General features: G+C 44.0%; 1 protein-coding gene across 4 annotated transcripts in view; it reads left to right on the plus strand.

Moving 5' to 3' along the window:
- Positions 1–12,992, plus strand: part of CTNND2 (catenin delta 2) — a 1,224,220-nt gene that overhangs the window by 121,103 nt on the left and 1,090,125 nt on the right. The window contains exon 2 of one of the 4 annotated variants that reach the window (XM_043508458.1): positions 4,680–4,772. The exons of the other annotated variants lie outside the window; for them this stretch is intronic. Within the exon in view, the coding sequence (XP_043364393.1) occupies positions 4,742–4,772 (31 nt within the window). The 5' untranslated portion in view covers positions 4,680–4,741. The remainder of the gene's footprint in view (positions 1–4,679; positions 4,773–12,992) is intronic. 4 annotated transcript variants of the gene reach the window in all.

The raw sequence follows: 12,992 nt of genomic DNA on the forward strand, positions 1-12,992 counted from the left end.
TTCTGTCCCCTGTGCTTTGGAGTCACCTTTATTGTACATTGTGGTGTAGAAAGGAGTGAGAGCAGTTCACCTGGGCAACCCCATGTAGCCTTGGCACAGGGCATAAGGGTGTATGGTGTGCATGCGCAGGCTGAATGGACCCTGCTACCAAAAATCTCCTATCAAAGGCAAAGGGCACAAGGACACCTGACATGGAGCAACCACAGGAACACACATCTTGAAGAACTCTAGTTACTGCATCAGGTTAGTAACCTCTCCTTCTCTGTGCCCTGTTCATCTCCCGAGCATTGGCACTCTGCATTCTGTCAATATTGTTGTCAAAACCCAAAGTGGATTCTGGACTGCCCTCCACACCTGTCATAGAATAGCTTAATAGAAGACATTCCGATGCCATACCTAACTGACATAATCAACACCTTTCTCTCACACCGTTTTAAAGGGTAAAAGCAAGACCATAAACTGACATGGTAATTTGATAACATCTTTAGTAATTCTCAAAATGTATATAATAAAAGTTTATGTTAAAGTGGAAACAGAGTAATGATATCTGGAACCAGAGCTGAATGTATCCCAAGACACCCTCTTTTTTCTCCTGGCTTCATAATAAAACAAGAAAAAATCTGAATGGTTCAAAAAACTTTATTTTGTATTATTAAGGAAATTTGTATAAGCCAAGATCAGTTTGAAATACTGTATTTAGTACAGGAAACAAAATTAGGGACCCAATCCTCCAATTATTTTTTTTTAAATATTTATGGAGGTATGATTATGTTCAGTACTTTTAAAATACATATAAAGACAAAGTCTTGGCCCTAAGAAGCCTAATAACTAATTAAGACTGACAAAAGATATACGGGGGGCGGGATATGATGCAAGGAATTGTATTATTGTCTTGTTTCTTTACATGATATGGATTATAAATAAGGGTATTGACATTCTGAAAGGGATGGAGGGCTAGAATAGAAGTTTAATAGGCTGAAGTCTGAATCCCCCAAGTTAACCACTTTTGCTTCCCCTCTCTCAAGAACTGTGACTGAACTATGAGCTTCAAATCTTAGCGTCAGGAAACATTATTAAAAAAGGCTGCTCTTATAGGATTTCCCTATTAATGGTACATGAACCTCAGTGAGAAACAGCAAGACTCAAGCATGAGTAAATTGATATTGCTGCAAGAACATCCATTCTCATGTTATTTCCAGTCAGTAAACGGAAGAGATAAACAGTGAGATAGGCATGATGAAAGGGACTTTGGAAGTTCCCCCCACACAGACACTACACACATCACCTATAGGAAATCAGCCATGATAATAATTCATTCAAAACAACTTGCACATAAAAAAGTTACAATGAATCTCTTCTCTGGTCTGAGTAGAATCAGAATTTGCTACACAAGCAGCACCACCACAAAAAAGATCCCAGCAGCCTCTGTACATTTTGGGAGTACAGGGATCCCTGCTGCAACTTCTACTGCTGGAGAGGGAATAATTCCAAGGGATGTGGCTGTCCCCTGGCAAATGTGCCTGCAGGAGAAGAGAGCCAATGTGTGTGGAGGGGTTGGGAAGGAGGCACTGGAATATATCAGAGGGAAGAGAAGAGGAGCAGTAAGGGAAAGTGAACACCACTAAATCTTGGCACTCACTGCAGAGAGCTCTGGCTGGTGATTGGAGGGTCACAGAAAAAGAGCCTGCAGCATCCTTGAAGGTACATTCCCATCCAGTTGCCTGCTGACTCCACTGTTGTTGTGGCAGCCCCAGGAATTGCTAGCCACTGGAGTACAATATAGAGGAGCTGGTGTCATCTGGACAAACAACAGACAATGTGGCAATTAGGCAGCAAGAAAGGGGTAGATGAGATGAGGAAAGACCTAGAGACATTGTTGGGAAGGAGATAGGCAGATCCATCAGAAAGTTGATAAGGGAAGGATGATAGTATGTGGCAAGATGGAGTACACAGTCATTTCAAAGTTCTGTAATGAGTGCTTAGAATTTGTACTTGGAGGTACAATATTCTTACACTATTACGCACACCTATGTTGTAGCATCTCAACTCTGCTTTGAGCTGAGCTAGCTTCCCTGTTTCGTACATTATCCGTAGATTCCAAAAACCAAGTTTGGTTTTTGTCTTGGTGTTGATCACTTCAGTCTTCATTCCAGTGGCTTCCTTTCGGCTTTCGCCACTGGCAGTCATATGGGCCATTGACTCCTGAAGGCAAATAACACATAGTAATGGTCAATTTCTCTGCTGCTGTTTCCATAACATTTTATTTTTTATGGGACAGGGTTGTTAGCTCTGTGCCTGATCCCCAACCTGGAGGATCGGGGTGTCTGTTTTGTCTGCTCCCTCCCCTACACTCAGTCCTTGATGGAGCATAAAGCCCCTGTCAACACAGACCCTGGGGATCTTTAAAGCATGCAAGCTGTCCTGCCATGACAAGGCACAGACACCAGAGGAGAGACTTATACATGGCTGGACACAGTTGAACCAACTTCCTTGATTAGACATTAAGACAACGTCTAGAATTATAGGAAAATATGATAGCTGTAAAAAGTCAAAAAAAATTTCCTGTGATGATATTACCTAAGTTACCACTTGCTTAATTTTAAAATGTCCCTGTTGACATCTAACTATGCAAACTCTTATCAATTAATTATGATCTGTTGTAAAAAGTTGGACACACTTTAGCTGAAAAAGTATGGAAAATATACTATCCTAAATTACAGCTAAAGCAGAAAGATATTTGACGGTTAGAGTGGGGATAGTTTTATTGCATTAACTTTATTGCTTTAGATTTAGTATCTCTGAGATTTAAAACTATAGATTAGTTAGGACACATACTTGGTATCCTGGACTATCCATAAATTACCCATGTCATATGTCTGTTTCTTTAAGGTGCTGAAGTCTCTTGGCCCCTATTAAAGTCAGTGGGAGTTGTGGCTATTCTAGACCTTACAGGACTTGGAGGATAGAGCTTATAAATTCATGTCCTATATCTCTAGATATCTCCAGATTGATGGAGCTATGTTTGGATATTGTGAATCTTGATAAGTTTGTATATTTTCAGCAGGAAAGAGGGATACAGGGATACATCATTGATATACATGTTCTAGTCTGACTTCTTTTGTTTTATAAGATTAGTCAGCTACTTTCCTTTTAAATGTTCCCTCCTTTTCTTGTGGTAAGTGTGTACAACCCTGTCTAATACCAATGTGTATGTCCTGTTGGCACTCAAACAGAGCCTCAGGGCCAAATTTTAAAAGGTATGTAGGTGATGCAGATAGGCATTTAGTGTGGTTTTCAAAACCCATTCAAAAGTTATGGAGTTAAGTGTCTAGGAACTTTTGAAAATACCATCGGGTGCCTATCTGCATCTTGAGGCACCTAAATACCTTTAATAATCTGGCCATCACTGACTAAGAAGATCCTTTATTTGGAGGCAACAAAGAGCTTCATTCTCCTCTCACATCGATTTTACACCAGTGTGACTCCGTTGAGTTCAGTTGAGTTAGTCCTGGGTTACAGTGGTTGTTAATGTAATGTTACCAGTGTGGGAGCATGAGTGGGTGTTTTATCTTCACAGTGGGGAAGCTCATCAGTGTAAAACATAACAAAAGAGGCAATATTTCACCACATGGTTTCCTTTCTAAGAATACGATGAATTCAACAAAGATGCTGCTATATTTAGTAAGCCTATTGTAATTTATACCTAACTAAAAATAACTCACATATATACTCCAACAGTATTGCTGACTTCATACCTGTGTTTTTTAATTCATTGTTCAGCTTTCAAAGCTGAAATTGTTTAACTTACTGTTTGTTTATTTACTCGTCTAACCGAATAAAAGATCTCTAGCAGTAAGGTAACTTTGCAAATTAATTTGCAACCAGTCCCAAGACATTATATATTAATAATTAAGGGTGTTGGAAGGTTATAAGTGGTGGCAAGTTCTTGGATCTTTTGGTGGAGTTTTAGTGAACCAGAAGTAATTTGTAATCGAGACACTTTTGTGAGAAGTTGGGCCCTAAAGAGAGCCCTAAAAGGGCTGTAGTGGATTTAGCTGTGGAGAAAGAAGATGCTGAGAGGTAATATTCTCCTGAAATACAAAAACAAGAGGGAAGGACTGCAAAATGAATAAAAGCTAGACAAATCTAAGTGAAAAGCAAGTATTTCCTCAGATGCTTAACGTATCATTTTCATGTATTCCTGAACATTTTTATTTTGTTCTATTATGTAAACAGAGTTATTGAATTGTTTTTATTGCTGTTCCTTAGATTACAGAATCATAAATATCAAGATCTCATGTCCCTCTCTTTCCTGGAGGACCTTGGCATGATCTTTGGAGGGCTGAAGAGTGCTGCCCTATGAGGCTGTACACTGAGCTGCAATCCTTCCTCGCTCAAACTGAGTGCAGTTTTTTCCCTGTGTATCTAACACTCAGCATGTCATTCCCTATATATAGTGGGAGGAGGAGCTGTAGCTCAGGTTACAGGTAGTGTAGCCTCATTTTCATATTCTCCAAAGAACTTACATAGTTTCATTAGGCTAGATGGAGAAGCAAAGACCTGATGTTTCAAACAATTATAAAAGACAGTTAGAAAAGCCTGTGGTTTAAAAACATAATTTGAGGCTACCTTTATACATAATGAAGGGCAAAATGAAAATGAATGATTTTTCCTTGCAGGTTACCATTACGTGATTTTTATACAGCTGTTGCCACTTTGAGAATAGTTTCCAGGGTCCTGCATGGATACACTAGAGAGAGAAGAGGGAACAGGTAGGCCTTACTCTCCCCTTCTCATTTGTACAAGGTGGCAGACATAATTCTAGGAGTTGTGTTAAGGAGGGTAAGAGGGATGACAACAGAAAGAATCTGTGTGAATAGAGCACATTGATGCAGCTTCAGTGTGGGGAAGCTGGCTACACTTTTTCTAGCACATAGTAAGCTCTGCTAGCCAATGCACTCCACTCTGCATCTCTGGAGCCTTTATTCCTTACAATAATGAGATGCCTCTAAGAGCAACACTTGGCCTCTTCCCTTTCCTCAAGTGATGCATAGACTGTTAGGTGCCATATTCGAGCCCTTAATTTTTTGCAAAATAAAATTTTCTAATACAAACAAATATAGTATATGAACATAGAAGTGCTTTGTTTTTCTTACATAATAGATTATTTTCTGTGAAAATGTGCAATAAAAATCCCATAAAATATCTCTTAGTTCTCACAGCCAAATACTTATTATTATAGCATAAAAGGCAAAACAACAACAAAACCCCCAAACTCTTCAATTTTCCCCTTAATAAACTTCACTCCTCACTCAAAAGTTGGTATGAATTTGCTGAATATGTGACTATATTGATTTTCCATTAATGTAAAACAGTCCTTAAAAACCATAAATTACATCTACCATCTGCTTCACAGAATGTATTGTTTCCTTTTCCCTGACACTTACATGCAGGCATTATGGCTATTCATAGGCAGATATTATTGGTTCTGGTAGCTAAGATACTACAGTTTAAATCAATTGGATTCCTCCAGGTACATCTTTCAGAGTAGCAGCCGTGTTAGTCTGTATTCGCAAAAAGAAAAGGAGTACTTGTGGCACCTTAGAGACTAACAAATTTATTAGAGCATAAGCTTTCGTGAGCTACAGCTCACTTCATCGGATCCAGGTACATCGTAGTTTAATCACCTCCTGAAGATAAGAATTCTATTCATATAGTAAAACTGGATGGACAATGGTGTGCATATTGTATGATCTCTTTAACAGAGCAGTAAAAACATTCCAACAAATGCAGCTAGGATACAATCTACCAATTGACCAGATCAGGAAATACTTCATGTATAAGAGTCAGTATACCTTTGTGTCCAATGCCTTTCTCCCAACTGTTGCCCCGACCCCTAAAACCCTCTACCCAGCTGGTGCCCTCATCCCACAACTGGGCCCTCACCCCATGCCCCCACCACCTGGTGCTCCTTCCCCCCATGCCTCTTATCCCATGCCCCCACCACCACCTGGTACCCCCATCACCGCATCTACTGCTCCTCCCCCCTTGACCCTATAGCCCCAGCTCTGGGCGGTGCTTACCTCAGGGGCACTCAGGAAGCTGCTGGCGTCTCCCTCTGGCTTCTAAGCTGAAGCGTGACCACATGGCGCTGCCTGTGCCTGCAGGCACCACCTCCTCAGCTCCCATTGGCCGCAGTTCCTAGCCAGTGGGAGCTGCTGAGCTGGCACTGGAGGTGGGGGCAGCACGCAAAGCCCCCATGCTTGTCCCGCTGCCTAGGAGCCGGAGGAAGATGCCAGCAGTTTCCCGGGAGTTACACGGAGCTGTGTAGGGAGCCTGCCTGTGCCCCCAACTGGACTTTTAACGGCCTGGTCAGCACCGCTCTGTTCAACCAGATGTTCCAGTTGAAAACCTAACACCTGGTAACGCTGGGCAAAACGCCCCCTTTCTTCCAGCTAGCCAGACAAATACTCACATAAAGGTGGCAGTGGGCACAGTATGTTTAAGTCACTTTACATCTTTTTGATTCTTTTAGGTTTTCCAAAATTATTTTCTGTGTATGTTGGTAGATTAACAGGTTTTAAAACTTATTAAAATTTCACTGAAAACAAACTGTGCCTCTCACAGCACACTGACAGGTTTCAGAGTAGCAGCCGTGTTAGTCTGTATTCGCAAAAAGAAAAGGAGTACTTGTGGCACCTTAGAGACTAACAAATTTATTAGAGCATAAGCTTTCGTGAGCTACAGCTCACTTCATCGAATGCATCCGATGAAGTGAGCTGTAGCTCACGAAAGCTTATGCTCTAATAAATTTGTTAGTCTCTAAGGTGCCACAAGTACTCCTTTTCTTTTCACAGCACACTCACTCCCTCTCTTTTCCCCCCACTCCTCATGACATGTCTCATTCTGATTCTGCTGCAATTTTTTTTCACCAATACACAAACCTCTTCACACTATGTTTTACCCAGGTTGCATTCTCATTCCAAAAGGAAGGTTTTTCGTGGATTGCTAAAGTGTATTACAGTGACTTTTTCTTAAAAGCTGCCACTCTAAGATGCAAAAATAAATTAAAGAAGCTACATTCTTGCTTCAAAAGGTTGAGCTTTATGAGGGCATTTTTAGCTCATGTAGTGAGTTTTGAGCTAATAAAATCTGTGTTTTAAAATTGAGATTTTTGACTGAGTTTATCGCAGAGCATTATATTCAGATGAAAATAAATGGAGGAGAAAAATCAAACCGTTTAACTAGCACAATCCAGGTGTTTGCTGATTTTCAGCCATCTGTGAAATATGTATGCATACTACTTGTCTTCTAGATGATAGGCCTGCATTGTAATGAACATTAAAACCAAAGCTGTTTATCACATAAAAGATTTGTGAGTCAGTAAAATGGATGTAATTGAAAATCATATTTTATAGTAAATGGAAAATATGCTCTTTTTAATATGCAAAAAATAGCATTCATTAAAAACTGTAATCCACTTTTTGAATTTAATGCAATGTAACTTTAATTTTCAGAACATTACTTGAGGCAATGGTTTGATATTTTCTTGAAGTTCATCTGATTAGTTCTCAGAATTATGCTGAGAAAAGCCATTTATTATAGAAAATAACTTTTTAAGCAGTGAACCTCAGCAAAAAAAAATCTCTTCTATAGTAAATTGTTTTGTGCTTTTCAATGGCAAGGGCAGTAGTTAGCATTAATTTTATATTGAACTAGTTTTCATATGATTGTCAAATCAATTTTAAATCTTAAAAGAAAAATGGCATTGATTTAACTGAATCAGTGGTACCATTTTTGTGAAGGTGAGCTTAAAATAATGTATTTTAAGTCTGATTGATTTTGGTCACTATTCTGCCATAATTCATGTGATATGAATTGCTTATGTAAATTAAACATACTGTGGAATTTCTCATCCAAGTTATGATGCATAACTAAAGCCATGTTACATTTACCCAAGGCATGAGTTTTGAATATGTTAGTGAATAAGCTTTGTAAAGTTATATAACAATTAGTCTGAGGACTTGCTGAGATAAATGAGTTGCCTGCACTGCAATTTAGTACAATGGAGATTTGTCCTGTTTCTGCAGAAGTTTTAAGCAGTGTGACAAAGCTCTGTCCTTGTCTCTGTGGGTCCTGTGTTTCCTGGCGGATTTCTCTAGCCTCAGAAGCTCACTGTGACACTCCACGTAACCCTTCTTTCTCTAGAGACAAGAGTCACAGTCTACTGAGCCATTTTCATCATAATGGAGCGAGGGAGGTGAGGAGAAGTTATCCTTTCTTGCACAGTCTCTGTTGTCTCCCAGTCTCAGTGATTAATCAGGGGGCAAAGGTGGGGGGGAGCTCAGGCCCACCCTCTACTCCGGGCTCCAGCCCAGGGACCCTAATAGTATCAGCTATGGTAGCTGACCTTTTAGAAACATGACATGTCTAATTCCATGAGCTACTTCCCCCACAGCAGCCCTCACTTCCTCAAGCTCCACTTCACCCTTACCTCAGGCCCTCCTTCCTTGTGCCTGATATGGTGTGTACTACTCAGCCTCTCCAACTGCACAACTTCCTCCCACAGCTCCTGACATGCACACCCATCTGACTGACTGGGAGGCTTTTAACAAGTTTCAGCCAGCCCCTGATTGTCCCAATCAACCTAGCCTTCTCCTTGCCTTCTGGAAAGTTCTTAATTGGCCCCAGGTGTCTTAATTGACCTGGAGCAGCTTCCATTTCACTTAACCTGGTACCAGGGATTTGTTTAGCCTGGAGCTAATATATCTACCTCCCACTACTCTTCCATAGCCATCTGGCCTTGCCCCATCACATATCCCCCCCGACCCCCGCTCAACAACACAGAGTTGGGGCAACTTGGGACGCCAGGCGGTATGCTCGTGACAGACCATTAGCGTTGCCATGGTGGCATCCAGCTCTGTGCCGTATGCGGAACTGGAATGGTTGAAGGGATAAGAACCACCTGGTGACCCTTGCATGCTTTTCCTTATTCCACTGCATCCACTGGAGGGGTGCATGGTCCGTCACATGAGTAAATCGCCGGCCTAAGAGGTAATAACGCAGTGTCTCCATAGCTCATTTGACAGCAAGGCATTCTCTCTCTCGACTACTACATATTTCTGTTCTCTTGGGAGAAGCTTTCTGCTTAGGTAGAGGATCGGGTGTTCCTCTTCTCCCACCATTTGTGACAGAACTGCTCCCAACCCCACCTCGGAAGCATCTGTTTGTAAAATAAATTCCCTGTTAAAGTCTGGGGCTATGAGTACGGGGTCATTACAGAGGGCCGTCCGAAGGTGTGTAAGTGCCCCCTCTGCTGTGTTGGTCCACTTTACCATGTCTGGACCTCGGGCCTTCACCAAGTCTGTTAGGGGACTTGCCCTAATGGCGAAGTGGTTTATTATTACCGAATAAACCATCGGTAATAGCCTACCACGCCTAGGAATGCACGGACCTGCTTCTTTCGGGACAGCCGGGGCCAGTTTTGAATTGCTTCTAGCTTATTTATTTGGGGCTTCACTATGCCCCTTCCCACAATATATCCCAGGTACCTAGCCTCTGCTAGCCCTATGGTGCATTTAGCGGGATTAACAGTGAGGCCAGCCCACCTTAAAGTGCGCAGTACTGCCTCAACTTTTTCCAAGTGGGTTCCCCAGTCTGGCATATGGATGATGACATCATCTAGGTATGCAGCTGCATAACTAGTATGGGGGCACAGCAGCTTATCCATGAGGCACTGGAATGTGGCTGGGGCCCCATGTAGCCCAAAAGGGAGCAACAGTGTACTGGAATAGCCCATCCAGGGTGGAGAATGCTGTCTTTTCTTTAGCTTCTTTGGTCACAGGAATCTGCCAGTACCCTTTTGTCAGATCCAGTGTAGTCAAGAATCGGGCACTACCCAGTCAGTCAACCAGTTAGTCGACGCGTGGTATGGGGTATGCATCAAACTGGGATATTTCATTCAGTCAGCGAAAGTCATTACAGAATCTCATGGTACCATCAGGTTTAGGCACTAAAACAATTGGACTGGACCACTGACTATAAGATTCTTCAATAACCCCTAATTCTAACATTTTCTTTACTTCGGCCTTGACTTCCTCTCTTTTGGCTGCTGGGATTCGGTAGGGTCTCAGTGTTACCTTGGCTCCGGGGATCATGTGGATATGGTGATAGGTCTCAGTCATCCGCCCTGGTTTTGAAGAGAACACATCTCTGTTGCGATTAATCATGTCGGCTGCCTCGATCTTTTGGATCGGCGTCAAGTCGGATGGTATCCTCACTTGCTCATGTAAGTTATCCTCCTGGGGAAGGGTCTCCTGCATGACTAAGCATGCCTCTTGATCGTGCCAAGGTTTTAGAAGATTGATGTGGTAAATTTGCTCCGATTTCCGGTGGCCTGGCTGCCACACCTTATAGTTCACCTCTCCCACGGCTTCGATTATTTTGCAGGGTCCCTGCCACTGGGCCAACAGTTTACTTTCTGCTGTGGGCACCAGTACCATCACCTGTTCCCCTGGTTGGAACCATCGAAGCTTCGCTTGGTGGTTATAATGGGTTTGTTGGGTCTCCTGTGCTCTCTCCAAGTGTTCCCGTACAATGGGTGTAACTCGGGCTATCCAGTCTCTCATCTGCAGTACATGCTCAACTATGTTCCTTCCGGGATTTGGCTCCTCTTCCCAGGCTTCTCTGGCTATATCCAATATGCTCCGAGGGTGACGCCCATATAGTAGTTCGAATGGAGGGAAACCCATGGAGGTTTGCGGAACCTCCTGGATGGTGAACATGAGGTAAGGCAATAAGGTATCCCAATCTTTCCCACCCCAGCTCACCACTTTCCTGGTCATGGCCTTGAGGGTCCTATTGAACCTTTCCACAAGGCCATCTGTTTGTGGGTGGTATATAGAGGTCTGTAGGGCTTGTACATGGAGCAATGAACAGAGATCTTTCATCAACTTGGACGTGAAAGGTGTCCCTTGATCAGTCAATATCTCCTTGGGTAGCCCAACCCGGGCAAAGATCTGTACTAGCTCCTTAGCTATTGTCTTGGAAGCTGTGTTGCGCAGGGGAACAGCTTCCAGGTACCGGGTTGCATAGTCCAGTACAACAAGTGCATGTTGGTGGCCCATAGCTGTCTTCTCTAGGGGCCCTACCAGATCCATGGCTATCTGTTCAAAAGGAACCTCTATTATTGGAAGAGGTATCAAAGGAGCCCACAGGTGCAGTATTGCCGGACACTCTTCGTGTACTCCTGGCCAGAAGAACCTCCGCAGGATCCATGCCTGGGTTTTCTCTACCCCTAGGTGTCCTCCAGACAGGTGACTGTGGGCAAGACTCAATATGGCTTTTTGATGTTTTCATGGCACCAGAAGTTGTTGTATCTCTTGCTCCTGCATTTGCACCACGCAGTACAGGAGATCTTTCTTCACTATAAAGTAAGGTCCAGGACCCCGGACCTTCCCATCCATGGGTATCCCATCGATCTTAGCCACCTCTTTCCTAGCGTTATCATATCTGGGGTCCTCCGCCTGGTCCCGCCCAAAAGTCTCTCTCCCAGGACTAACCTGCCCAAGCTCCCAGGGGCTGGCTTCTGCTTCTTCCAATGGCTCACCACCACCATGGCTGGGGGCAGCTTCTGGCTCACTTTCTGTGGTGGAAGTTTCTCTGTTGGCTGCTCGCGTCCATCTGCCTACTAGGGAGGTCTTCTGGCCCTGGATCAGGATCCGGGTTCCCAAGGCCTTTGCGGCCTTCCTGTCTTTTTTTGTTTTCCGGGTCTTTTTGGGGGCTGAGGACAGATCCTGAGAAATCTCAGCCAACGTCGGAGGTTGACATTCTCCCAGTGATGAGTCTCTGTCCTCAGGGTCCCCACCTCCCTCGAGCCTCTCCGGGGGGGGAGTAAATTATCAAACCCTGGATAATCCCTCCCAATGACTACAGAATATGGGAGTTTAGGAACTATGCCCATGTTCACCTCAATGGGGTTTCCCTGAACCTCTGTCTCCACTGGGATGGTGAGGTAATGGCTCACAGCCCCATGCACACACATCACTGCTACGCATTTGGCTTGTAGCAGCTGAATATTTTTTACCAGCTTACCCGATATGAGGGTGATAGCACACCCAGAGTCCACAAGCGCTGTAGTCTCTGCTCCATTTATCCTCACTGGCCTGGTGTAATTATGCAGGGCTAATGAGACCCCAGTGAGGTGGATAAGGGAGCAGGGACCTCCCAATACCCCAAGTTATATTGCATAGGCTCCTCGGTGCTGGGACACTGTGCTGCTATGTGTCCCCACTCCCCACATGCATAACATCTATAATTGCTTTTAATCACTCCCCTATCCTGGGGGTTAGGGGGTTTAGTCCTGGGGTTCCCCTCACTCAGGCCAATCCCTTCCTTCTGGGGTCCCCGCTGGTTTTCGCCCCCCCCTTCTTCCACCTAGGACTCCTCAGGGGTTTGGCTGCCTAACCTTCCAGGGTTGGGGTCGGGTGCTTGCTTCAAAAGGGGCCTTCCTTGGGTAGTCGGGTCAGTTCCCTGGCTGTCATCCGTCTTTCTACCAGTGTGATCATCTCATCATATATGGATGGATCGTTCTGGCCTACCCATTTGCAGAGATCTGCGGCAGTCCCCGCATGTAATGGTCTATGACCAGGGTCTCCAAAATCTCCTCCAGCCTGCACACCTCGGGCTGTAACCACTTCCTTGCGAGGTGTACGAGGTCGAATAGCTGGGACCTTGGGGGGTTGTTCTCCTGGTATTTCCACTCATAGAACCTCTGGGCCCTTACCGCTGCCGTTACCCCTAATCGTGCTAGCATCTCTGCCCTCAGACGGGTATAGTCAGTGGCATCCGTGGCAGGCAAGTCAAAGTAGGCCTTCTGGGCCTCTCCACACAAAAAAGGAGCGAGAATGCTGGCCCACTGTTCCTGGGGCCACACCTCACGCTGAGCAGTCCTTTCAAATGAGAGGAGATATGCCTCTACGTCATTTCCTGAC

This window comes from Dermochelys coriacea, chromosome 2 (assembly GCF_009764565.3).
Source record: "Dermochelys coriacea isolate rDerCor1 chromosome 2, rDerCor1.pri.v4, whole genome shotgun sequence".
Classification (NCBI taxonomy): Eukaryota; Metazoa; Chordata; order Testudines; family Dermochelyidae; genus Dermochelys; species Dermochelys coriacea.